The sequence below is a fragment of the Astatotilapia calliptera genome, chromosome 3 (genome assembly GCF_964374335.1).
Source record: "Astatotilapia calliptera chromosome 3, fAstCal68.1, whole genome shotgun sequence".
Classification (NCBI taxonomy): domain Eukaryota; kingdom Metazoa; phylum Chordata; class Actinopteri; order Cichliformes; family Cichlidae; genus Astatotilapia; species Astatotilapia calliptera.
In genome coordinates, this window is record NC_137424.1 from 39,982,689 (window position 1) to 40,009,814 (window position 27,126).

The 27,126-nt window shown below is 43.4% G+C and overlaps 2 protein-coding genes across 2 annotated transcripts; both read right to left on the reverse strand.

The window, feature by feature from the left end:
* Positions 1 to 391: 391 nt before the first annotated feature.
* Positions 392 to 13,244, reverse strand: LOC145420996 (transmembrane protein 272-like). Its single transcript, XM_080290664.1, has 5 exons — positions 13,123 to 13,244; positions 6,111 to 6,196; positions 5,960 to 6,010; positions 5,650 to 5,856; positions 392 to 1,760 (listed from the first exon to the last, which is right to left on the reverse strand). The coding sequence occupies exons 2-5, from the start codon at positions 6,172 to 6,174 to the stop codon at positions 1,552 to 1,554; spliced, it is 531 nt and encodes a 176-aa protein (XP_080146790.1). The 5' UTR covers positions 6,175 to 6,196; positions 13,123 to 13,244; the 3' UTR covers positions 392 to 1,551.
* A 1,366-nt stretch (positions 13,245 to 14,610) lies between these two features.
* On the reverse strand, positions 14,611 to 26,911 carry LOC113018722 (calpain-5). Its single transcript, XM_026162050.2, has 14 exons — positions 26,547 to 26,911; positions 25,949 to 26,228; positions 23,453 to 23,637; positions 21,574 to 21,705; positions 21,207 to 21,418; positions 20,792 to 20,984; positions 20,517 to 20,710; positions 20,104 to 20,181; positions 19,590 to 20,013; positions 19,396 to 19,518; positions 19,122 to 19,318; positions 15,527 to 15,645; positions 15,278 to 15,414; positions 14,611 to 15,203 (listed from the first exon to the last, which is right to left on the reverse strand). Exons 3-14 carry the CDS (start codon positions 23,615 to 23,617, stop codon positions 15,027 to 15,029), a joined length of 2,151 nt encoding a protein of 716 aa, XP_026017835.2. The 5' UTR covers positions 23,618 to 23,637; positions 25,949 to 26,228; positions 26,547 to 26,911; the 3' UTR covers positions 14,611 to 15,026.
* Positions 26,912 to 27,126: the final 215 nt, after the last annotated feature.

The following is a 27,126-nucleotide window of genomic DNA, read 5'->3' on the forward strand; positions in this document are numbered from 1 at the left end:
TTTTAATTTGTACACAGGTCACAATCGCATTGAGACTACATGTTTAAACATAGGATTTCAAGTCTATCACAGATTTCTCTGTTGTTCAACTGTTTTTATTTTCTGAAAACCTAAATATTAGTTTTCTTATCTGCACTGAGCCCCCACCTATAAATACATGACTAAAACCGGTCACCCCAGCCATACACTTTGCAAGCCTCTAAGCTTTTTGGTGTTTCCTGCATGAAATCATGACAGTCTCCACGGTTTCGTCTTTGTGACACTGATTCTTATTTAGTGGTTTCCCATCTTCCGGTTGGGGTTAGGGAAGAAAGACGGGAAAAAGACACGCTGTGGAAGCAAGCCAAGTCAGAGATTATTAACAACTAATAATTGAACTCAGAGTGGTGTATAGAGGTGTATACTTTAATCCTTAACCATCGTAGTCTTTTACAGAAACAGATATTTTAAAAAATTAAGCTTCAGTATTGAGACAGTATCCAATTACACATTTTAAAGTTCAGATAAACTGAAAATAACCTTAACCATCCATTGTGCGACTAGGTCTAATGCTTTTTGTGCACAACCATTTAGCATGTAGGTCCACAATTTCTTCTTTTCTGATAAAATTATTTCCTGTTGCTACACAGCCGCGACATACAGTAAAAGCTTCCCACTCCTGTCTTTCATTTTTATTCCTAACACGACAAAATGCAAATCCATGATCCATAACACAGAGTGTGATTGCATTTGAACAGTAAAATACAGAGACGTGTTGGTTTCCACAGAAAACTACACTTTACAGTATTATAAAGTATGATAAATAACATTACACATGATATATTTATTATTTAATTATTCTGTAAATGATACCATTAAAAAAAGGACTTTTTAATTTCATCATGTAATAATAATAATAATAATGGATTGGATTTATATAGCGCTTTTCTAGGCACCCAAAGCGCTTTACAATACCACTATTCATTCACTCTCACATTCATACACTGGTGGTACACTCAATAACCCAAATTTGTGGCTCATCATGTAACAGCACATCTACAGATTCACAGATATATCAGCTGAATACTGACACTGACTGATGCTGGGTGTTTATCGGCAAATAGGATGGCAGTAAATGATGTCAGTGGCTGAGATTTATCTGTAGCATTGCTAAAAGAGTTTAATGACGACCTGAAATACTTGTGAGAAAAACCTTGCTGACATTTATCATGTGTGTTTTTGCTGGGACAAATATGTACACAGATAAGAAACTAAAAGATAATTTTTCTATTGGAATCACCTCTGGAATAAATTCTTAAACACCAGTGATCTTCTTGATTTCCGAATAAAATTCCTATAAACAGTAGCTGCTGCAGAGGTATAGAAAATGCTCATCAAGGAGAAAACAGTAGTATTTTCAATTGAGAATCTGAAAGGGTTGCATCTTTCAACACAAGATGCACGGCCACATCGCACACTTATCCTGCTGTTTTTTTAAAACGAATTTCCAACATATTTGCTTTGAGAGCAAATTCGTCGTGTGTCCAGTCCCCTCATTTTTTCCAAAAGTTGTTACACGTCATTGTTCGGATTGGCACGGCGACACAGGCAGCAGCAGATCAGGACCAAGGGGCAGCACAAGAAAATAAACCCAAATGAGATGTTAGCGAAAGTGTTTATCCAGAAGGCAAACAGGTAAAGGGTCTTGTTGCAGTAGGAGCTCACATCTGTTGTGTTTTTGTCATAGTTGGGCTGATAAATAGAGTAGATCCATACATCACCTATGAAAAAAAAAAAATTAATTAAGAATTAATAATAATTGCTCGAGGCCTGACAGCTGACAGGATGCGCACAGCAGCACTCGAAGACTCACTGAGTTTAGACAATTATTTTAATTATCTATTATTTAAATTCATGTTACATGTACTTCTCAGGGGCTTAATATCTAGTAATCCATTAAAACAGCCATATATTCCCACCTAGTGGCTCATGCATGTCACAACATGTATTAATTCTCATCCAGTATACCTTAATGCTTATGGGCATGGTTGTTCAAAAGGTATGATGTGGATTAAAATGATCTGGAGCCTGATAATGATAAGTGGATTTAATGGATGGATTCAAGTTTGATAATAAAAAGCTATTTTGGGAAATATTTAATTAGCAGGAATTTTACTATTTTATCCACAACCAGGTTTACCTCTCCTACTTTATCATGACTCAGATGCACTGTACTGCATGACCTAAATAACTGCACAACTACAAAAGCCACAATTAAAACAGATACAGTCAGCCACTGCTGTTGCTGTTAGCTAGCAAAAGAGATGTGACCAAAATAAGGAGATTCAAAATATCAGGTGACACATTTTCTGCACTTTTTGGCACTAACAGAAAGCAACAAACACTGAGAGCATCCATCCATTCACTTCTGCTTATCCTTTTCAGGGTCGTGGGGGGCGCTGGAGCCTATCCCAGCTGTTTTAGCGCGAGAGGCAGGGTACACCCTGGACAGGTCGCCAGTCTGTCGTAGGGCTAACACAAAGGCTATGTCTACACTAGCCCGGATAGATTTGAAAACGGCGTTTTCGTCTGGAAAAACTCTGCGTCCACACTATCATTTTCAGTTGTTTTAGCAGAGTTGTGCGTCCAAATTGAAATGGCCGAAAACGCTTACGTTCCAGTGTCGAGGAAAAGCACCAAGTTTTTTAAATGGACTAACAATGAGGTGGAGTTTTGCTGCACAAAAGTACAAAGTTGCAAAAGCGAGTGAGAATTAAAGAATTTGAAGAAAAACTATCTGAAGCATATACAAACTGATATTAAGCTTTAATAGGGCTGTCAAAATTGAGCACAAACAATACAACTGCTGTATAATGTCCTCCACTATCTTTGTTCAGTTGGTCACATGACTACATCATATGACTAACATGTGTCATCATTTTTGAAAGTCTCCCTTTTTCGCTGTCCACACTGCGACCTGAAAGCACCGTTTTCAAATGTATGCATTTTCGAGAGCATTTTCAAAATGCTGCGTTTTCCGTGAGCGAAAACGCAGTCTCAGGCTACGTCCACATTAATGTGTTTTCGTTTGAAAACACATCGTTTTCTCTCCGTTTTGGCCTCCCGTCCACACTGAGACGGAGTTTTTTTTTCACTCATGGAAAACGCAGCGTTTTGAAAAAGCTCTCCAAAATGCATACATTTGAAAACGGTGTGGACCAGAGGCGGAACCAGACATTTGAAACACCCGGGGCTTAGCCCTAAAGGGTAGTATGCATGTGGGATTTGTTTTGTGTGTGTGTGTGTGTGTGTGTGGGGGGGGGGGGGGTAGAAATGACTGAAAGATTAATAGGCTCTGTTTTGAGTTTTGTTCAAAAAAGAATGACTTCATAAAGGGAAAAATATATATCACATATGCAGGACACCTTAAGCTAGTTTTTTAATTAAGCAGCAAGGCAGAACAAAGTCGGGGCTGTATCAAGACACGAGGACTAAACCCCAATTCAACCAGACCCAGAACTGATCCGGAATTAAAACAGGACTACAACAGTTCAAAATCAGGACTACTGAGGACTTAACCAAGACAGAACAAGAATCAGAACTAGATTATAGTAGCACTAAAAATCATCATAGACCTGAGAAAAGTTTATATAATTATTTAGCCTTGTTGTGCAAACAAGCCTGCAAAACTTAATAAATATAGAATTTGAAAAATAGCAAACCTAAAAAGAAACACTAGGTACGAGATACATGAGTACCTATGATACAGTGATACTTTTGGTAAACGACCATTTGACTAACATGTGTCTCACCTGCTCTTGTTCCACCTCTGTTCCTCTCTCTCCCTCTTTGTGCTGACAATCATCAAATATACAGTTGAAATCAGATATTTACAAACTCTTCAGATAAAAACACTTTTTTAATTGTAACATCAAATCAGACTAAATGTTTATTTTTTTTTAGATTGATAAACATAAAAATTTTTTTGTTAACTTTAAGAGTAAAGAGAGAAACTATCTGTATTTCTTAATTGTAAATGGCACCAAATTGTATTCAAACTTGAGCCACATTTATGGAGCTCCACGATTCTTTTCCTGGTGTTTTGGTTGACATCTCTTGGTTTTCCCATGTCACAGAAACAGGCTCTGTGTTTTGCCTTATATGCATCCACAGGTGTGCCACCAATTTACTCACATGCACTCTACTAACCAATCAGAAGCTTCTTCAGCTCAGAATGGAATCGTCTGGAGTTTCTTATTAATTAACAATAAACTTAGTGTATATGTACTCCTCTCTCTCTCTCTTTATTCTGACATTTAACTAATTCAAAAGATATTTCAATATTTATTTATCCAAAACAAAACAAGTTTACTCTAAATTGATGTTGTACAGTAAAAAAATGTTCTTGTGTTTTCCATAAAGTGTATGTAAATATCTGGTTTAAACTGTGAATATACTGCTGTGTATTGAAATTCCTCTTGTTTTGCATAGAAATATACTGAACAACATACAAAGCATAATATATAAAATACTACCAGAGTTTTTTCTTTGAAAGAAGCTCCTTATGTCCATTCTTGTATATCAGTGCATTACTGAAACCGATTTATTTAGCCGTGGAGGGTAACAACTGAAAATATGAAATAAGCACACATGTAAGCTAAGACTCTCTAAAGAAACATTATTGTTGTTGTTCGGCTTTTCATTTCGCCGTTTGCTGATTCACTGTTTGATATCAATCTTTCGTGATACACCGTCATATTTACATTTTTTTTTACAGTACGAATGATTTGCTTTGGTACCTGGTCGAACTTCAGTTCTCCTCTGTCTGCCTGGCTGCGTTTCTCTAACAGCGCACTCGCAGGCAGCAGCTGCCCCGCCCCGCTTAGTGTCTGAGCTCGGATCATACCAATATTAGGGGGGATTTACGCACAGTCGTAAATTCCCACAGTGTGCACTATGTGCTTCGAATATTGTGTGTAGTTTTTGTTTTATACAGTGTCAGCCAGACATCTAACTATGAAAAAATTACACTCCAAAAGACCCCGGGCTTCTGACAAAACAACCCGGGCTTAAGCCCAGTAAGCCACCCCCTCGCTCCGCCACTGGTGTGGACGTAGCCAAAGAGACAGACAACCATTCGCACTCACATTCATACCTATGGGCAGTTTAGATTTTGATCAATTAGACACTCAACCCTTAAGACTACAGGCCTAATTGACATCCATGTTTTTGTCCCAGCTGGCTTCTTGCATGTTGTGCTAGCGTAGGATATCAATGTGTATGTATGAGTCACAAGCTTTAATGGTTAGACAGAGACCCTACAGCCTGAGTACATAAGACTCAGTGTCTGCTATGATGAATCTGAGTGACATGATTGAGGGAGAGCACTTAACACAGTATCATATTTTTTTGCTGGCTGTTTGGAACTTCATATAGCTGACACTAATGCGGTCTACAATAGAAACGTTTTGCCATAAAAGCTGCAAGAAGCACATTGTAAACATTGTCTAGGAGGAGTCCTGTTCTGTTTGCGGTGCTGAGAGCCATTAATGTCTAATCTCTTTGGTGTGAATTTATGCCGGTGGTTTGTCCGATGACCACGATATTATTTACACAATTCTAACAGGGAGGCAACCGCAAACAGGTCACTTTCTTGACTTTTTAACTCACCAGCAATAACCCAGCAGATGAAAAATAAAATTGTCAGTGAGGTCCAGGCTTTGTAGATTGTGTTCAGTGGGTTGGAGGTGCCTTCTTCAGGCTCCTTGGAGCAGGGCAAGCAGGAGAGCAACACACTAAACACGCTAAAGACTCCCAACACTATCAGATAGATGGGGATGTAGTGCTGGCGTGGACACTCATGAAGGTATATTCCCCCTGGTGGACACAAGGAGGATGACTCAAACAAAATCAATAAGAGCTGCCTGGAAAACCTTAACACCTGTGAATACTCAAGTAAGTAAGTAAATATGAAGCTCACCAATTGCAAGCTGAGGAATGTTCAGGGTGCAAAGAAACCCCTTAAAAATCGCTGCAAGAAAAATCAAATACTGAACTCATTTTCTTCAAATGATATTTACAGAAATAAAACTATGACACCAGGGTTCATGATGTTAACATCTAGATTTTACCTAGAGCGATTCCTGAGGCTTTAGGACGGTTCCACATGCGTCCCACAAGGTAACTGCTCTCCATTTTTCCTAATGAGGTTTCTCACCTGCGGAAGAAGATAAAGAGCTGAGCTGGATGAGAAAAGTTGTTCAGATTCTTTTTAAAGTCAAATTGAAGTTGTGCAAAGCGATCTTGAGCAGCCAGAAGAGGTGATGGCAATGGTGTCTAAACAAATCTTTTGAGTACAATACAGGAAATCTGTTTTTGTCCCTTCTTTGTCTGTGAGCACCTCCTTCATCAGAGGCTCTTGTGGTTTCTTGCATGTATCAGGTCATCACGCTGCGTATCAACCATCTAGCAATGGCCTAAAATGACCCAATTTTAGCATATAAACATCCACCGCTCCTATTTTCTTTGGTCTTTTCTCAATGTGATTAAGTACAGCAGCTTGCAAGCAGCAAACAGACTGGGATTGGATATCAAACTCTGTACTTGTCAGGGTACTACTAAATCAGTCTGTGACAAATGTTTCGTCCCGGAACATGAGGAGTGGTACCAGGATTAGAGGAAGTGTTCCTCTGATGTGTTAAAGAACAACAAACACACAGTATGGTGGCAGCGGTGGTGAACCACAAACCATCTCAGGTGTTGTTTCAGACAAGGATCTCAGAAAAATTGTCATGGCAACATAGCACATCTAATCTGATGAAACACCAGGTCAGTCATAATATATATCTAATCTTGAAGAGTATATCAAATCTGAGATTCTTGTTATAGACACAAATGTATTTTAATTTCATTATAAATGAAATTTGGTGGCACCGTGCATTAGTAGCTAAAATAACCCGCTTTATAATTCTGGCAATGCTTTCAGCTATCAAGTCTGGCATTTTTATAAAGAAGAGACTCAGAAAAGAAAGAATCCAAAACAATAGTATTCACAGGGGTGTCGAACTCCAGGCCTCAAGGACCGGTGTCCTGCGGGTTTTAGATGTGTCCTTGATCCAACACAGCTCATTTAAATGGCTAAAATGCCCCCTCAACATGAAGGCTCTCACTCCCATTCTACTTTTAAATACTCTAGGACAGCAGTTCCTAACCCCCGGGCCTCGGACCGGTACCGGTCCGTGAGTCGTTTGGTACCGGGCCGCGAGAGTTGAGGCTCAGGTGTGAAATGTATAGTTTTCAGGGTTTTTATTGGTTTTCAGCGTTATTTTGTTATCGTTTTTATCGTTAACTTGGTTTTCCTGGGTCTTTTCGGGTGTGTTATGAATAAATCTTGTGTTTTTTCGGTACCGGTACTAGTTTCATTTTGTTGTATTTATCTGCGATACCTTAAAGGCCGGTCCGTGAAAATATTGTCAGGCATAAACCGGTCCGTGGTGCAAAAAAGGTTGGGGACCGCTGCTCTAGGAACAACACTTCCACACTTCCTTTGTTGTACAGCACTGGGTGAATAGACTGTAGTGTTTTTTGTGTGGTTTTCTTTTTGGTCCACAGCTGCTGGTAAGTCCCAGTTCCATGTTTATTCTTATTGTAATTTGGGACACAGTTTTAGACGACGCTAGATTCAGTGCTCTGTCATTGTTGATGTTTTATCTTGCTTTATACTAATAAATAAAATTGTATTAATATTTGAGCCGGCCTCGGTGTGCATCCCTTAACCTGTGCAAACGTCGTTGTTTTTATTATATTTTATTCTCAAACGATTCTATATTTCATGGGGGTGAAATTCCCTTAGGTGGCGTTGTTATTTTATTAATTTTTATAACCCCACCGACCACTTGGTTACAATTCCATGGTCCTTCGAGCCAGATCTGCAGTTTGAGAAAGATGGCTTTCTCATCCACTCCTCGTCCTCGCCTCGATGGTCATCAACCTTGTTATCTCGATGACTTCTTGGTGCAGTTGACGAGGAGATTGCTACCACAGGCGCATGTGTCACACAACTACTCCCCTGATGACCATGGGGCACATCCTGACACCTCAGCCACTCTAGCTGACCAGACTTCCCAGCATGGCACCTCGGAGGTGGTATTATCAGCACTGACAGAAATACAAGAAGATAATAACCAGCTCAGACGGGAGGTTCAGACTCCACTTGGTGCTCTTTCTCTCCAGTCCTCAGTCCTCCAATCGTCTCCAACTCCCCAACCTTCAGCATTAGGCTCACTTACCCAGGACCAAAGGAAGTCCTTGTGGACTGATGCCATGCCTCAGGCTCCTCATCCTGACCATGCCTCCAGGCCTACCCACACACTGTACTTGCCTTTGACATACTGGGAGATGATATACAGAATTTATCTTGGCCAGAGGCATCACTTCCACTTGATCCTCAGAGCACCGAGCCATTTCCCCTCCCGCCACCTCCGGTGTCAGAGATCCCTGCTAGTGCAGCAGCCTCAGTTCTATTCAGATATACGTCACCAAGAGCTGGGCGATACAACGATAACAATATGTATTGCGGAATAACTTTTTCTCGATAGAAAAATGAAACTATTGCGATAGACCTCATCTCTCTCTCTTCTGCTCTTAAAAAAAAGAAAAGAACAGCCAATCCAAATTATGTAGCGCAGAGCCGAACCAATCACAACCGCAGCGTCACGTCACATGTCTTGCTACGTACAGCACAAGTGCCAAGCCGCACATGTGTATTTGTTTGGGAAGCAGTCAGCGTGCCGGCCGGGTAATGGAGGAAATGAGTGTGCAGACTAGAGAAAAATCAACCGAGAGCGTGACCGAAGGTTACCGAAGAGAACACAGATGACGGTTCCAGTGCCGGAGAGATTGTCTAAAGGAAGGGCCAGAGAAGTTCCCTAGTGTGGAGGTATTTCGGCTATTTGAAGTTTGACAAAAAACAGAGTAGCGCGCACTGTAAACTGTGCCGAAAGCATGTTCCCACAAAGTCTGGAACTACAACAAACCTTTTTTATCACCTGAAGCAGTGCCACCCACTAGGGCACACTCAATCTCTGACTGAAAGCGCTAATTCGTCATCGAAAACAACCAGGGGAATCCCTGCGAAGCAGCAACAGTCAATTGAGTCGGCTTTCTCCAGCGTCTTACCATATAACAAAAAAGCTAAGAGACATAACGAATTCCATAGCCTACTGTCTTGCTAAAGACGTGCTACCAATAAACACGGTCGAAAATGAAGGATTTGTTCTATTTTGAAACTTAAAGGCTTTAGCAGCTACCTTTTGTGTAGTTTGCAATATTTGCCTTTACTTATCTGAAACTGAAGTCTCATGTTCCTCAAGTACATCTGCCCTGTTGAACTTATTATGGGAAATAAATATTTAAATCAAAAAAAGCTGCTGATTATTTCACATTTTACTTGTGAGCAATGACATAATTTAAATCATACAAATATAGTTATTTGGCTTATATCGTGATAGATATCGTTATCGCCTGAAATGAAAAAAACATATCGTGATATGAAAAAATCTTATATCGCCCAGCTCTAACGTCACCTGATCAGTACAGTCAAATTCCTTTGGCCGGACATGTCAGGAACATGAACGTGAAGGACGAGTTTGGCACTGGAGTGTGCATGAAGAGGGAGGTCACCCCTGAATATGCGGAGCCATACACCTTGCAGCACTGACAACCAGCAAGCTTGGCCACCAACGGATTCCAAGGACTGGAGAAAACATGGTCAGCACGAACCTCTGACCTAGTAAAAGGTGGCTGAAAAACTAGTTCATGCATTCATTACTTCCAGGCTGGACTACTGCAATTCATTATTATCAGGAAGTCCTAAAAACTCCCTGAAAAACCTTCAATTAATCCAAAATTCTGCAGCAAGAGTCCTGACAGGGACTAGAAAGAGACATAGAAAGAGCCCCACATACAGTGGGGCAAAAAAGTATTTAGTCAGCCACCGATTGTGCAAGTTCCCCCACTTAAAATGATGACAGAGGTCAGTAATTTGCACCAGAGGTACACTTCAACTGTGAGAGACAGAATGTGAAAGAAAAATCCATGAATTCACATGGTAGGATTTGTAAAGAATTTATTTGGAAATTAGGGTGGAAAATAAGTATTTGGTCACCTCAGACAAGGAAAATCTCTGGCTCTCACAGACCTGTAACGTCCTCTGTAAGAAGCTTTTCTGTCCCCCACTCGTTACCTGTATGAACGGCACCTGTTTGAACTCATCATCTGTATAAAAGACACCTGTCCACAGCCTCAAACAGTCAGACTCCAAACTCCGCCATGGCCAAGACCAAAGAGCTTTCGAAGGACACCAGGAAAAGTATTGTAGACCTGCACCAGACTGGGAAGAGTGAATCTACAATAGGCAAGCAGCTTGGTGTGAAAAAATCAACTGTGGGAGCAATCATCAGAAAATGGAAGACATACAAGACCACTGATAATCTCCCTCGATCTGGGGCTCCACGCAAGATCTCATCCCGTGGGGTCAAAATGATCATGAGAACGGTGAGCAAAGATCCCAGAACCACATGGGGGGACCCGGTGAATGACCTGCAGAGAGCTGGGACCAAAGTAACAAAGGTCACCATCAGTAACACACTACAACGGCAGGGAATCAAATCCCGCAGTGCCAGACGTGTTCCGCTGCTGAAGCCAGTGCATGTCCAGGCCCGTCTGAAGTTTGCCAGAGAGCACATGGATGATACAGCAGAGGATTGGGAGAATGTCATGTGGTCAGATGAAACCAAAGTAGAACTTTTTGCTATAAACTCAACTCGTCGTGTTTGGAGGAAGAAGAATACTGAGTTGCATCCCAAGAACACCATACCTACTGTGAAGCATGGGGGTGGAAACATCATGCTATGGGGCTGTTTTTCTGCCAAGGGGACAGGACGACTGATCCGTGTTAAGGACAGAATGAATGGGGCCATGTATCGTGAGATTTTGAGCCAAAACCTCCTTCCATCAGTGAGAACTTTGAAGATGAAACGAGGCTGGGTCTTCCAACATGACAATGATCCAAAACACACCGCCCGGGCAACAAAGGAGTGGCTCTGTAAGAAGCATTTGAAAGTCCTGGAGTGGCCTAGCCAGTCTCCAGACCTCAGCCCCATAGAAAATCTGTGGCGGGAGTTGAAAGTCCGTGTTGCTCGGCGACAGCCCCAAAACATCACTGCTCTCGAGAAGATCTGCATGGAGGAATGGGCCAAAATACCAGCTACTGTGTGTGCAAACCTGGTAAAGACCTATAGTAAACGTTTGACCTCTGTTATTGCCAACAAAGGTTATGTTACAAAGTATTGAGTTGTATTTTTGTTATTGACCAAATACTTATTTTCCACCCTGATTTACGAATAAATTCTTTACAAATCCTACCATGTGGATTCATGGATTTTTTTTTCACATTCTGTCTCTCACAGTTGAAGTGTACCTCTGGTGCAAATTACTGACCTCTGTCATCATTTTAGGTGGGGGAACTTGCACAATCGGTGGCTGACTAAATACTTTTTTGCCCCACTGTATTTCTCCTGTATTGGCTTCCCTTCATTGGCTCCCTGTTAAATTCAGAATTGAATTCAAAATCCTGCTCCTCACATCCTTAAATAATCAGGCCCCATCTTATCTTAATGACCTTGTAGTACCATATAACCCTATTAGAGCACTTCGCTCTCGCGCTGCAGGCCTACTTGTTGTTCCTAGAGTATTTAAAAGTATAATGGGAGGGAGAGCCTTCAGTTTTCAGGCCGCTCTTCTCTGAAACCAGCTTCCAGTTTGGATTCGGGAGACAGACACTATCTCTACTTTTAAGATTAGGCTTAAAACTTTTCTTTTTGCTAAAGCATATAGTTCTGACATAGCAAAATTGGTATGGCCTGGATCTGGCCCACACAATGTGCTTACACATGGCACACATACCACAAAGAATGACGGCCCTATGGTGGCCCAGATCAGGTTTGCCAGAGGTGGCCCACACATGGGCCAGCACAAGGCCAGATGCCGACACACTGGTCGTCCTGTGCTGGCCCATGTGTGGACTACCTCTGGCAAACCTGATCTGGTGGCTGCAGGTGGTAGCATGGCAGCTGTGGATGGTTGGGCTGGCGCTGATGGTGACGCCATTGATGGTTAGAGCAACTCCTCGGACCCAGCGGAGACCGACGGCTGGACAGCACCATGCAATCTGCGGAATGCTGGATTGGGTCACCAGAGCCCCCAGTGGGAACAGACGGCTTACGCCTCTCTCCAGAGTCCCCAGCGGGAACAGACACAGCAGGTGTGGAGACGTCTGGCTAAGACAAAGTCAGCTGAGGCTGCATGAAACATCCAGCAAGCTCTGGACGGTTTTTGTGCTGCAGCAAGACAAAGTTAATTGCAGGCTGGGTGAGTCTGCCTGAGCTCTCTGTAGAACTGGCATCTCTGGAGAGAGTGACATTCTCCAAAGATGCCAGTTCTTGGGATACAGAAACCTTTGTAATATTGTTTCCCTTCTGAGAATGAGCAGGTAAAAAACAGTCCTTTACATTCACATCCTTAGAGTTAACAGTCCTGTTAACTCCGGGCTCGGCAGGAGCAACATGAAAGAAACATGAAACGTAAAGACCTCAGAACCTGGCTCTGAAGAAACTGTTTTTAAGGCCTTTTCAGTTATCTTAGCAGTAAAACAATCATCTTTAGTTGACTCTGGATTTACAGACTCTGGGTTCACAGGATCAGAAACAGAAAACTCTAAGTCAGAATATACCAACTTAAAATTGAGAGATTTAGGAAAAACAGGAGAATAACAGTCTTCCTCACAGATGGGTCCAAAAACAGGAAACACAGTCTCTGCTTTAATCAACTGGGCAGTACGATAGTCCATAGTAAGTACTGGTTCAGACTAAACATTAAAAGTTTGTGATTTTGTCCCTTGTGTAGTGTAGCAAACAGTGTGGTACAAACAGAAATCTCAGGTTTTTCAAAATCAGAAACAAAATCAGAGTTCTTGTTCATAGGGCAAAGAGAAACAGCTTTTAGATCTTGTGAGGTGAGGTCCTCAGTCACAATCTTAATTGTTATTGATTTGCGAGGGGTAAGGAAAAAGTCTGTTTTACTCACCACGGCCGTCTGTTCTGAAGAAGTCCCTGGTGTGGGCTGTGGCAGGCAGGATGAAGGACCCAAATGTAGGACTCAGAAACGGAAAGTAAAACTCAAAGTACAGCTTTTATTGCTGGAAAAACTCTTTGTGGGAGTAAACATCACAAAAACAAACCAAAACCTTAAATGCAGAACTAAAACCTGAACTGGGAACTGAGAACTGGAAACAAGAAACTAAAAAATTCAAGCCAGGCAATGCTCGGGACACAAAGCGAGAATACACAGCACGACGCGATTGTCAGTCACCACTTGCTGTCGCATCATAAACAAAGTACTGAAATACACAGCGGAGTAATCAGGGAACAGTAGACAGAAAGGAAGCACAGCTGGGAGAAATTAAGCAGGGCGAGACAAGCGAGGCAAAACTAGATGCTCTAACAACGCACACAAGACTATCATAGTACAACAGGAACTGCAACAGCACACACAGACGCAGACTCAGACTCAGAGACACAAACTTCCCACCACAACAATGCTGACACGATACAGAGGGAACAGAAAAACAGAGATGACTAGACAGGAGACGTGGGACCAGGACAGACAGAGCAGACATGAGGACAGAGACAGAACGCAGAACAGGGACTGTCAAAAATAAAAAAGAATTAAACCAAAACCCAAGATAATATTAATCAAAACAGCACAACTAATGAATCAGAACATAAACCATAATACAGAACAATACCAAAATACAAGAAACTCAAAATGCTGGGTCAAAATGACCCAGAACTAGCTCCAAGTGATGTAAACGGATATTTCAGTACATGTACTCATCCTGTACTATGTACTGACAAAGAAAGGAGCGCAGTGCTGTTAAAACTTTGATTTGAATGTTATATGTTTATTCTTTAAAAAGAAAAGAAAATATTTTAAAATAAAAGAGTGGGAGCTGTGTTTTCGTTCTCTGTCTGCAATAGTCTGTAATCTGAACCTCTCAGTATGACCATAAGAGATAGAAAATAGTGGTTAAGTCTGATTTGTTATTGCTAATTCTTGGTTTTTACTAGGTTTTAATTTATTTTATTTTATTTATGAAAATGTAAAATGTCACATTGTTAAATAAAAATCTTTTGAGGCCTTCCCCCTGAGACAAGAGTCAGTCTGGCGTTCCTTCCTCCTGACTCGTATCAGATGGCTAACACGATATTATTGACTATAGTTCAGAACTATACCGTACTATAGTAAGGGTTTCTGGGTTTTCCCTTAGGAATAGGGCAAGTTGCTCAGTCATTCGGGGAGGGGGGGCTGAGAATAGAGCTGATGCTCCTCCACATAAATGAAAGGAGCCAGTGGAGGATGTTCAGGCATCAGCCTAGGCATGTCCAACTGCAGGGAGATGGTGGGGCAGACACAGAACATGCTGGAGAGATTATGGCTCTTAGCTGACTGACCATTTCAATGACTTAAGGCAAGTAGGTCTGCTGAGTGATGATAAAATAAAACAGGCTTACACAGTGTTTATAGTTTATTTATGAGAAATGCAAATATGAGCCAAACATCACCATTTTTATTGAATAAAACAAAATATAAATAGCAAATCAATAAAATGACAACACATAATAATACATATTTTAAAATAACACAAAAACTGCTTTCGGCACTTTTCTTGTTGAACTGCCGAAGTTGTTGTGCCTGCAAAACTGAGCAGTAGATCACCATAGAGCATCTGTCAGTACATTAATAACCTAATTATTAAAGTCCCACAGCAAAGTGCAAGAGACCAAGGAGCTCACTGTGGCTTAAAATACAACAGGTCAAAAACCCCAAAAAACTACAGCACCTTTTGTCACACAGCTTCATTTAGTTTAGTAGTATTTGCTCATCAGCTTCTACCTGAGAGGGCAGTGTTTGCCAGGGCAGCCAGACTGTCACAAGTCTGTGAGGCACACGCTGGAAGACGTCTCAAGATAGACGCAACCTCTGAGCCCTGAACGAGACCGTCCGCCTCGCAGATTCATCACGAGGCTTCGACTCCTCTCAGACTCGGCCGTCTGGAGTCGAGTCTCACCGAGAAGCGAGTCCCACAGCAGACCTCTGCTGTATATCTGTCAATACACAGGAAGCCCATTAGCCCTGTGTGTTTGTGTGCTGCGTGAGAGGGAACAGGAATGTGCCAAACCTCAACAGAGATGTCTGTGTTGGGGTATCTCCTGTAGAAGATGGTTCTCAGGTTGAATTCAGGGTTTCCGCTCTCCTTGAACACCCGCGTCCTGACGTTGTCATTCTCACATCTCACTACAGCGTAAACATCGGGGGCTGCGGAACAAAATCCAGCACGGTGTAAAGAAAGAAAGAAAGAAAACACCAAGGGAGATATGTGCAATAATTAAGAGTCTGCCCAAATATGAGTCTTTCATTTTGCAGTTACCTGTTTGTTTGGGAGGGTTGAGTCCTGACGCCCTGTGTAGATAAACTGTGGTTACCACTGTGGGCTGAGGTAGAAAACAGTGGAGCACAGAGGGAGACGGTAAGTCCTCCCTCAGTTCCCTTCATGGAAAAAAGAAATAACTAAATTAAATGCAGAGGACTGGGAATAGTGAAGGGAAAAAGAGATTTTTTCTGTTAAAGTGGAAAAAATTAAATGTAAGAAATAATATAAAATTTATGATGCTAATAGTGGTTTCATATTGATTTTTATAATTTATCAAAAAATATGTCTATGTCATATTTACTGTTTGTTTGGTTTTGTTTTTTTTTCTCTGTTCCGCGGAAGGACAAAACCACCAAAATGAAAATTTTTTGAATTATAAATACAAAAATAATTAATAAATAAATAAATATACTTTATGAGTAAATAAATATTAAAACTGTTCCATTACTTAATTTAAAAAATGTCATTTACATTTATTTTTCTGTTACTTCCTAAATCTTTCCTGTATTATTTAATTTTGTATTTATTCACCTGATTATTAACTATTTGATTTTTTATTTTATTTTTAGTAATTTTAAAATTTTCATGTAAATTAGTTGAACATCTGTAAAGATCTCCTGAGTAAAAGCAACAATATCTGTTTTTACTGGGATCAATCATCCCACCCTCTCCGTGAATCGCTACCTTATCGTGGTGGAGGGGTTTGTGTGTCCCAGGGATCCCAGGGGCTATGTTGTCTGGGGGCTTTTGCCCCCTGGTAGGGTCTCCCATGGCAAATTGGTCCTGGGTGAGGGACCAGACAAAGAGCGATTCAGAAGACCCTTATGAAGAGAACATTAAGGGAACAGTTTACCCTGCCCGGGATAGGGTTACCGGGGCCCCGCCCTGGAGCCAGGCCCGGGGAGGGTGCCCGAGGGCGAGTGGCTGGTGGCTGGGCCTTAGTCCATGGGGCCCAGCCGGGCACAGCCCGAAGAGGAGACATGGGCCCATCCTCCCGCAGGCCCACCACCCACAGGAGGCGCCATAGGGGTTGGGTGCATTGTGTGCCGGGTGGCGGCCAGGAGAGGAGGCCCTGGCGGACTGACCCCCGGCTGCCAAGACTGGCAATAGGGACATGGAATGTCACCTCTCTGGTGGGGAAGAAGCCTGAGTTAGTGCGTGAGGTTGAGAGGTACCGGCTAGATATAGTTGGGCTCACCTCTACGCATGGCTTGAGCTCTGGAACCTGGGGGGGGGGGGGGGGGGGGGGGGGGTGCTGGAAGGTGACTCTGTTGTCCTGCTGGGAGACTTCAATGCTCACGTGGGTAATGACAGCGAGACCTGGAGGGGCGTGATTGGGAGGAACGGCCTCCCTGATCTGAACCCGAGTGGTGCTTTGTTATTGGACTTCTGTGCTAATCACAGTTTGGCCATAACGAACACCCTGTTCGAACATAAGAGTGTCCATAAGTGCACGTGGCACCAGGACGCTCTAGGCCGTAGGTCAATGATCAATTTTGTAATCGTATCACCAGACCTGCGACCATATGTTCTGGACACTCGGGTAAAGAGAGGGGCTGAGCTGTCAACTGATCACCACCTGGTGGTGAGTTGGATCAGGTGGCGGGGGAGGACGCTGGACAGACCTGGTGCACCTAAACGCGTAGTGAGGGTGTGCATTGAGTCCAAATGGACCATGTTCAGCGTCTCCATTGCCGAAGCTGCTGCATTGAGCTGCGGCCGCAAGGTGGTTGGTGCCTGCCGTGGTGGTAATCCCCGAACCAAATGGTGGACACCAGAGGTGAAGGGAGCCACCAGGCTGAAGAAGGAGTCCTATCGGGCTTGGTTAGCCTGTGGGACTCCGGAGGCAGCCGACAGGTATGGACAGGCCAAGCGGAATGCAGCTCGGGCAGTGGCTGAAGGAAAAACTCGGGTGTGGGAGGAGTTCGGAGAGGCCATGGAAAAAGACTTTCAGACTGCCTCGAAGAGATTCTGGCAAACCGTCAGGCGTCTCAGGAGGGAAAGCGGTGCACTATCTGCACTGTGTATAGTGCTGGCGGAGCGCTGCGGACGTCGACTGAGGAAATTGTCAGGCGATGGAAGGAATACTTCGAGGACCTCACTGACATGTCTTCTGAGGAGGAAGCAGAGTCTGGGGATGAGGGGAATGACCCGCCAATTTCCGGGGGCGAGGTCACTGAGGCAGTTAAACAACTCCTTGGTGGCAGAGCCCCTGGTGTTGATGAGGTCCGCCCCGAGTTCCTGAAGACTTTGGACGTTGTTGGGCTGTCCTGGTTGACATGCCTCTACAATGTTGCGTGGAGATCAGGGGCAGTACCCCTGGACTGGCAGACCGGGGTGGTGGTCCCCATCTTTAAGAAGGGGGACCGGAGGGTGTGTTCCAACTACAGGGGGATCACACTCCTCAGCCTCCCTGGGAAAGTCTATGCCAGGGTGCTGGAAAGGAGAGTTCGTCCGCTAGTCGAACCTCGGATACAGGAGGAACAATGCGGTTTTCGTCCTGGTCGCAGAATACTGGACACTGGGCTTTCACTTTGGGACCTCAGAATCTCATCTCTGCTTTTAGCGGATGATGTGGTTCTGTTGGCTTCATCGGGTGAGGGCCTCCAGCTCGCACTGGAACGGTTCGCAGCTGAGTGTGAAGCAGCAGGAATGAGGATCAGCACATCCAAATCTGAGGCCATGGTTCTCAGCCGGAAAAGGGTGGAGTGCCCACTCCGGGTCGGGGATAAGTTCCTGCCCCAAGTGGAGGAGTTCAAGTATCTCGGGGTCTTGTTCGCGAGTGATGGGAGAAGGGAGCCGGAGATCGACAGACGGATTGGGGCTGTGGCTGCAGTGATGCGGACGCTGCACCGGTCCGTCGTGGTGAAGAGGGAGCTGAGTGTAAAAGCGAAGCTCTCAATTTACCGGTTGATCTACGTCCCTACCCTCACCTATGGCCAAGAGCTGTGGGTAGTGACCGAAAGAACGAGATCGCGGATACAAGCGGCAGAAATGAGCTTCCTCCGAAGGGTGGCTGGCCTCTCCCTTAGAGATAGGGTGAGTAGAGCCGCTGCTGCTCCACATCGAAAGGAGCCAGCTGAGGTGGTTCGGGCATCTGACAAGGATGCCTCCTGGGCGCCTCCTGGGTGAAGTGTTCCGGGCATGTCCCACCAGGAGGAGGCCCCGGGGCAGACCCAGGACACGCTGGAGAGATTATATCTCTCGGCTGGCCTGGGAACGCCTTGGTGTTCCCCTGGATAAGCTGGAGGAGGTGGCTGGGGAGAGGGAGGTCTGGGCCTCTCTGCTTAGGCTGCTGCCCCCGTGACCCGGCCTCGGATAAAGCGGATGAAGATGGATGGATGGATCATCCAGTATGTGAAATGCTGAACTTGTAAAAGTGCCACTTGCAGAATAAATTGAAATTTAAACGCAGAATTCAAAACACTGGAAACATAAATTGTGACAAATATAAAAATAAAACTGTAATAAAAAAAACTTTTTTGGTTTTGAAACCTTTGGGCAGCTTTGGTCCTCCGTACCTTTTCAGTATCTACAAATATCAGAACGTTCAAAGCTATTTCTAACCCTTCTTTCCTGACCAGCATTTCACCTGAGTCTGATACGAGAGTGGGAGAAGAGGCGAAGCAGGAAGCATCCAGTGACGCCCGGCAGGAAGGTGGTGGGCAGCACAACATAACGTCCCAGAGTCAGAGTTCCCCTCAGTGTCACACTCCGGGAATCCATGTAGATGGAGCTGGCCGCCTGCTCCACCACGCACTGCACCCGACTGCAGCGGTTCACCTCCACCTGCAGATGATGAGGAAGGACTGAAATATTTTTTTTATGACTCAAAAAACGTGAGGTTGCTCAGTGGCCCGGCTCACCTTCAACACCTCAAAGCCAATAGGCAGGTTTTCTCCTTTTCCATTTTTCCTCCACATCCTCCTGTCCTCCTGCTGCAGACAGATCAGCACCTCCTCCTCTTTGGCTCGCACCTCAAACATGAACTGATAAGAATGAAAAGTCATTTTTAGCATTCATGTGCTGATGCAAACCCTGGTTTCAATCTTATATTTACCTGTGGATTGTGCAGGAAGGTGTCCCTGTGATTGATACATCCACCACACCGGCTCCTCTTATCCAACTCCACCTTCCATACTCCATTCACCTTCCCACCACCCTTTTCTGCTGTCATTTTGCTCACATCAGGCTTGCTTCTTCCTCTTTTCCTTCCTTCCTGTTGACTCTCACCTAGTCGATCCTCCTTTCTGTTCCCACGCTGCTTGGTCCCTCCAGGCCCATTGCTGCTCTTACTCAGAGTCAGTGTAGAGTTACTCTGGAGCACAGTGGGTGGAGGTGCTCCATGGGTGAGGGGAGGTAGAACCCACTCCCCGTAGCAGCTCACTTCTCTCCAGCGAGATCTCGGCCACAGCAGAGTCCTCTCCACCAGTCTGCACACCACCACGTCTGTAAAGTGTTGACAGAAGTCCTCGAAATCCATCCTGAGGGAAAAGGAAAAGAATAAAATGTGAGGCAGAAACCAGCTAACCCACATGACTTTTTGTTCTTCAAATAATAAAAATCAGAAGTACCAAAACTCCCCGACATCACGAACAACGAGCCCCATCTTGTCCCTCTCTGCACGACTCAGTTGCTGCCACTGCTCTGACCTGCAGGGGGCACACAAGGACAGAAAGCAGAACACTTGGAAAGGACATAAAAATAAAAGCAGTGTTTCAGCTTCTAGAAACCTTTAGTGATCCAGTTCTCAGACTTCCATGATGTGAACAGCAGATGTCCCTCCACCCCAGTAAAACAAATCCCAAACTATTGTAAAATGTCAGAATCTCTCCAGAATATCAGCAGTGGCATTATAAAATGCTGCAAACCACAGCGACACTGTTAAAGTCAGCAAAGACTTTTCCCCCCAGAGCTCCTACAAGATGCTCTCAGCAGTCTGACATGTGGCAGAAGCCAGTGCAAAGACTTCAAAGTCACCTCTCACCTCTGACTCCAGGCACCGGTCCAATCTGTGGTCCCCCACGGGTTCCTCATGCGGACCATAAAGAGTCTGGATGTCCCGCCTCTCTTCAGTACCTTCTCCCCCAACCTCACCTTCCTCACTGCCGTGATCCCGTAGGCGTGTCCTCGCACGAGCCCACACTCCAGCACTGACTCCACGGTCTCCCCCTCTGCAGGCTGAGAAACGTGAAACAGTGAAATCATTTTAACCCATTTCTTCTCCAGTTTTTCTAAATGTTCAAGACTCAGAAGCCCTACCCGTATGGAGCAAGTGATGAGTGATTTACATTCATGGACCTTGGTTAAAGTCTGGAAGAGCGCCCTCCTCTGGTCACTGTGAAGTCTTAGAGCCTCACGATCCAGACTGAGCGGCTCTGAAACTCCACCAGTGAAGTCGATCAGGGCCTCTGCAGTGTTCCCTCCCTCCAAGGCCTCGTAGCAGCCGTTAAGTCTAAAAGTTGAGAGAGGGATTGAGTGATTGATTCAGGATCATTAGACATTAGGATTGCCATAAGTAGTGGTTGTGGCAGTCAAGACGTAGGTTCAGCAGTGTAAAATTAACAGCAGTCCCATCAATGCTACTGAATTTCCCAGAGGAACCCACCCGAGGGATTAATAAAGTTTTATCTAATCTAATCTAATATCAAAACCAGCATTTTCTGCTGATGCTCACTTGGCGTAGGCCTTTTCCAGCAGGGCGCTCCAGAACTCTCGTGGTGTTGCCGAACGACAGAAGAGCAGCACTCCATCCTCACTGACAGGCAGGCGATCATCTACAACAACATCCATCCAGCGACCGAGACGCCAGAACCTGAAATGGAAAATTCCTGCATACAAGTCGGGACGCTTTGGATTCCACTCCTGATTCAAATGATCGGGGATGACCTAGGAAGAGGATAGAGGTGGATGAGGAAGGGTGAAGAAAGACAAGGAAGGAACCAGGAGGAAATGCAGAGAATGCAGAGTAGGGACGATAGTAAAGAATAAGGAGAAAGAGGAAAGATGATTGTGAAGAAGGTGAGGGGAAAAACACACCAAACCTTTTTCCACAGTGATGGCTCAGACGCCAGGCAGGAAATGGCTGCCACCATCCAGCAGTTACCCAGACTTCCTTGGTGCAAATCACGAGTGCTGATGCCATCGACAAACAGACGGGGGTCCTTACAAATCTCCTGGAGAGGAAGAGAGATCAGGCTTATGACAAGAAATATGGGATGTAGTTAGTCATCACCTGGCAGACTGCAGGATAACAGTAACACTTTAGCAATAGACTGTATATCCACAGTGTGTCTTTGCCCTGTCTTCCTCCTCTCACTCCAACCAGTCACAGCAGACAGCCAACCCTCCCTGAGCCCGGTTCTGCTTGAGATTTCTTCCTGTTAAAAGGGAGTTTTTCTTCCCGCTTGAAGCTAACTTCAAGTGACCACAGTTTCTGGTCGTCACTTTCACATCCTAAGTTTGGACCACAGTTTTTCCACCTCATCAGCAACAGCAGGTTCATTTCTTATTTGTGCATCAAGGAGTCAATGAGCTCCTACCTGCACATTTCTAGGGAAATACAGGGATTGTTCATCACTACGTGACAGCTAATGGGGTGAATGGCATCTGTGTCCACCTGGGATCTGAGATCCTGTGATGATAGCAGGAGGCTTGAACCTAAATCTAGAGCTTAAAGGAAGGTCGGCGTTCATTATTATTGGTGAGTTCATCTCTAAAAGCAGGTTGTTTCATGAAGCAGCTTTAAACGACACAGTTAAGTGGAGCAAGCACTGCCATTAATGACTTCAGCAGCTCGTATCGTCACAGAGTTTTATGGGGCCTGCGGGCTGATTCAGTCAGGGTGTCCAAGCACTGCTGAGGAGACAGATAATGTGTGTGTAGACCTTCTGCTCTCACTTTGGACAGGGTCAGGTAACTGTAGAAGTGTCGCTGCACTCACACACACGCAGAAAGATACACTCTGGGTGGCCATAACTTCTTCAGTTGTAACACTAGACAAGAAATAAACCTTCTTTACGATGCTATCATGTTCGTAACAAGCTTCAGATAAGACCACTGAAATTATGAACTGGATAGTTTTGATAGCAAATGGGAAGTTAGGGTGTGTTTGTGTTTGTGTGCCAGCAGGGTGAAGCGACAGGTGACACCTTATCATCTGTGTTGATACACGCTTAAAATACCCGAGTAGTGCATTAGGACCGCAATACCTTTAACCCTTTCTCTCCAGCTCTGAGTCAACAAATTAATCGTCAGCAGGGTTTCACATTAAGAGCACTAAAGGCCTGGCTTTGAATGAACTCCTTGAACTAATGACCCCGATGGGAAATACCCGGGGCTTTCTGATCCTTTCACATGTTTCACTGTTTGGATTAAACCGATTTTCCTCAGCAGAGCACAGTGAGGATCAGTGTCCTGAAAATTAAGACACATCAGACGGGTATAAAACTCTGTAATCATAAAGTTACTGGACCATCAAATGTCTGATAAATATCCACACTAAACAACAATCCCTTCAACCTCGATTCACCTTAACATTTCACTGGTTTAATTCAAGTGTATTACCACACCCTTAGCTCTCTGTGGCCACATTAAAAACCTATACTTAGACAGCTGTACCCATCACAACAGTGTGCTAAAAACACCCATGCTATTTACATTGGCTTGTGCTTTTTCTATACTCAACTGTACACACCCACAATCCCACTAACACAGCGGTCCGTCATCAACTTGCTCCCTGAGGGCTAAGGTTTCACCAGCTGACATGACGCCTGTCCTTTAAGAGAAAGTGCTTTAATTAACCCAATCTGCTGAAATGCAACATGTGGAGGCAGCAACTCGGTTTAGATGTGGGAGGAGTGGAGATGTATTTCAAGTTAAAAAACAAAAGAATTTCAATTTTACACTCCACGTCTAACTCACCCTCGGCCTCTTCCAGGTCAGACCCGGTGGAGGCTGTCTCTTGTAAAAGAGGGACTGGTCTGTGGCGGGGAATAGAGGATCCTTGAAGAGCGCTCCTCGACGGAGGCAGGCCCGCCGCAGCTTGTGAAAACTCTGGCCCTGGAAGTCATACACTCGTTCTGGCATCCTGGTTGGGCCTCAGAGGCCTTAAAGGAAGGTGGAAAGCAGATGAGAAAGGGGAGAGAGGGTCAGAGAACATACTGTAAGAAACTGGAGCTATGCACTGCTAAAGTAGTGTGGTGATACGCTCGCAGCATGCTCACTGGAGAATCATATGGTTGTTGGGGTTTACTCTGTTTCCTTTGTATTATTGTAGGATTTTTACAATATAAAGTACTTTGAGGCAACTGATGCTGTGATCTGGTGTTTTATAAACAAAATTTTATTGAATTGATGATCAAAATGTTTTTTGGTAAATGTGAGACAAGCAGTTCTTTAGATGCTGTTCTGGGTTCTTTTGTGAGCTTCTTCTGTTAATTTTGGCAGGCCGGCCCCTCCTGGGAAGGTTCACACTGTTCCAAGTTTTCTTCCTTTTTGGATGATGGCTCTCACCGTGGTTCACCGGAGACTCAAAGCCTTAGAAATGGCTTTGTAATACCTTCCAGACTGATAGATGCCAATGACTTTGCTGTTTCAATGACAGTTGAGATCTTTCACACTACTTCACTTAATATTATTATTTGTTTTGCCCAACTAAACATTACAAACAGTATCACATCACACTGACCGGCTGCAACCTGCCTAGAGACTTTTCTGTGCAGTCCCATTAAGGTGAACCCCACAGTTCATATAATTCCCACTTAACCAAAATGTCAAAGTAAAATTTCAAACACTGTCATCGTTTAACTTATTGATAAAAGTTCATTGAAATTCACAAAGTGTATTAATTTAAAATGTACATAAAACCACCTAATGGAGCATGTTTTAAGTTTTTGTTGAAAGTCCTGATGATGCAAGTATAACATCCAAGTACTGAGTAAGCACACAGTAACTACTGTGTAAGTATTAATATGCAGGCTACATAACATTGAACTAATCGAACTGAATCTAAAGGGGTATGTAGCTCATGGCAGAGGTAGCTGGGGGTGTTCTGTGGGGTCAGTGTGTATTTTGGGGCCACAGGGTGAGGACAGCAGTAAAGTAAGAGCACTGTTTTCGTCATCAGTGATATGAACTCAGGCAGGAGTCAGCAGTATGAGCATAGTTGAACTTTAACTGTTTGTGTAGCAGAATGATTCAGTGCCAGAGAGAGTGTGCCAGGAGGTCAGCGTTATCACTTTTTGGTGAAATCTATTTTATGGCTTTTTTTCTCATACAATCTTTTCACAGACGTACCAAATGAGAAGGAAAATCTATAAACACACATTTTTACGACATCAAGCTGCAGGAATTGATGAATGTCTTTTCCTTGATGCTTTTGGATTAGATGCCGATTTTGGTGATGTTGCCTTCTCTCACCAATAGACTGAGTACTTTTAGTAACATTTCTATGAATTTATCTGCAGGTGCTACATGTTTGTTTTGTTGTTGTGCAGTACTTTGACTCTTTAAACAGATGGTTGTTACTTTGGATGAGCCTGATCTGAGTCTATTTTTGTTATACTGAAAACCAAATTCACTACGAGGAATAATTAATTTTATTATAGTGAATGAAATCTTTGTCTTGCTGTGTGTTTATTTGTTTCACTGATTGTGAACTCCAACCCTATCTGGCACAAAAATACATCTTAGGTCAATGAATGTTTTTATATTTTTCCGATATCAACGTGTCATTACGTTGCCTAGCAACCACCTAGTAATCGACTAAAATGACCCTTTTTCAGTTATGCAACACTTTATAAAAAGTATCCTAACACACACAAAACAAATCATCATTTGCTCCCAGTGAGCATCAAATCAAAGTTCTTGTATTTGAATAATTAATCATTCAGGAATGATTAATAAACTGAAAAGGGTTCAAAGTCAGATTTGTAGTAACTTTTGAAATCGATTTTTAATTTCAAATTTTTCATATAGTTTAAAACAATCTTAGGTTAATAAAAATCATAGTTGCTGATCAGATCCTCTGTTTATAGTGTTTTATGTATAAGCTCACTTTAGGTAATCAACTAAGATAATAACGAGATATCACTAGTCATTCAACACAAAGTATTTAAGATAAATTTACAAATGTATATAATTTTCTCTTTCCTTAAAAGTTCCCAATAAAAACTCCAACTTTAGGGTCTGCTTTTTGGACTTCATGAGACTTTAATTGCTTAGTAAATGATTTTTCCTACAATAGTTTGCTTGGTTAGTGCATTAGTTTGGCAGATCACCTTTCCAGTACTCACTTTTTAGTGTTCGTAGTGCATCGACTTTAAGTTTTTATTAAATTACAATTCTTAATATTGTCATTTAGTAAATTTGAAAAGTAGACCTACATTGTTGCCATGGCTCTATAAACATATATTTTACCTTCAAGTCTGGAAGTTTATCCACTTGCTTCCTAAGATGGACCTTTGTGCTGAGCCCCGTCAGTGGATTCCCTTAGTCATTTAGTCATCCTCATTTTTTTGAGGATAATTAAAAAAAACCCAAAAACAACAACAAAAACAGCCAACATGTGTCCACTTTTTCCTCTTCCTTATCCCAGAGTCAGCAGCAGTTAATGTTGTCCCTTCCTCTGAATGTGTCAGGAGTGTTTGCTACATCTCCACCAGGTAATTAACTCGGTGTCATATTTGTGCCATTGGACCTGGATGAAAAAAAATTGAACGTGAAACACAACTCCTCACACCATGACTGTGTGTGCAGTTTTTAGAGCTAATGCATGAGCGTGTGTGTGTGTGTGTGTGTGTAACTTTATCCCCCTTCACTCAGACAATAGACAGACAGCCGCCACACCAGGTGTAATAACACAATTAGAGACTTGGAAATCCTCACACAGTTACTGCAGTGACTCAAGGTTCAGACATTCAAGACGAACAGTTTATCCTCTGACATCATCTGAAGAACATCAACAAATGTGTTTCCTAAGGTTGTGTGTTTGTATATCTGCGCTCATATCACTTACTGCTGCCTCAGCTTTTCTGTTTGGTGACTGTGCACATTCTGTCCTCTTCTCCTCGAGTCTCATATCTTCTCTTTTCTCTCCTCACTTGAACATGGCCTGTGACTCCCTCGCTTCTCTTTTTCTGTCTTATCTGTGTAGTCTCTTCTCCTCTTTCTTCTCCTCTCTATCTTCTCCCGCACAGTCTGCTGGAGTATCTGTTGATCTGTTGCTGTCGAGTGTGCTGCTCCTGACACCTGAGAAACCAAGAGACTAGCGCTCCTATGTTAACTACTTCACTGCTGAACACCAGGCCAATAATCCCGCATTCATATACAATAATAACACCCTGCAGCAGCAGCAGCAGCAGCAGCAGCAGCAGCAGCTTTTTAAGGAACACATTGAGGAGCAGAGTGAAAACTGACAAGCTACTGATATATTAAAAAACAAAGAACAGATTGTGCTTAAATTATTCTTCTGTTTAGTCTGACCATCTGTGTAATTGTCTATCTAGATTTTATATTGTGTACACTACTGTACACAATATGAAATACTGTATCCACTTGTTAAACTCTATATTTTTAGAAATACACTTGCTGATGAT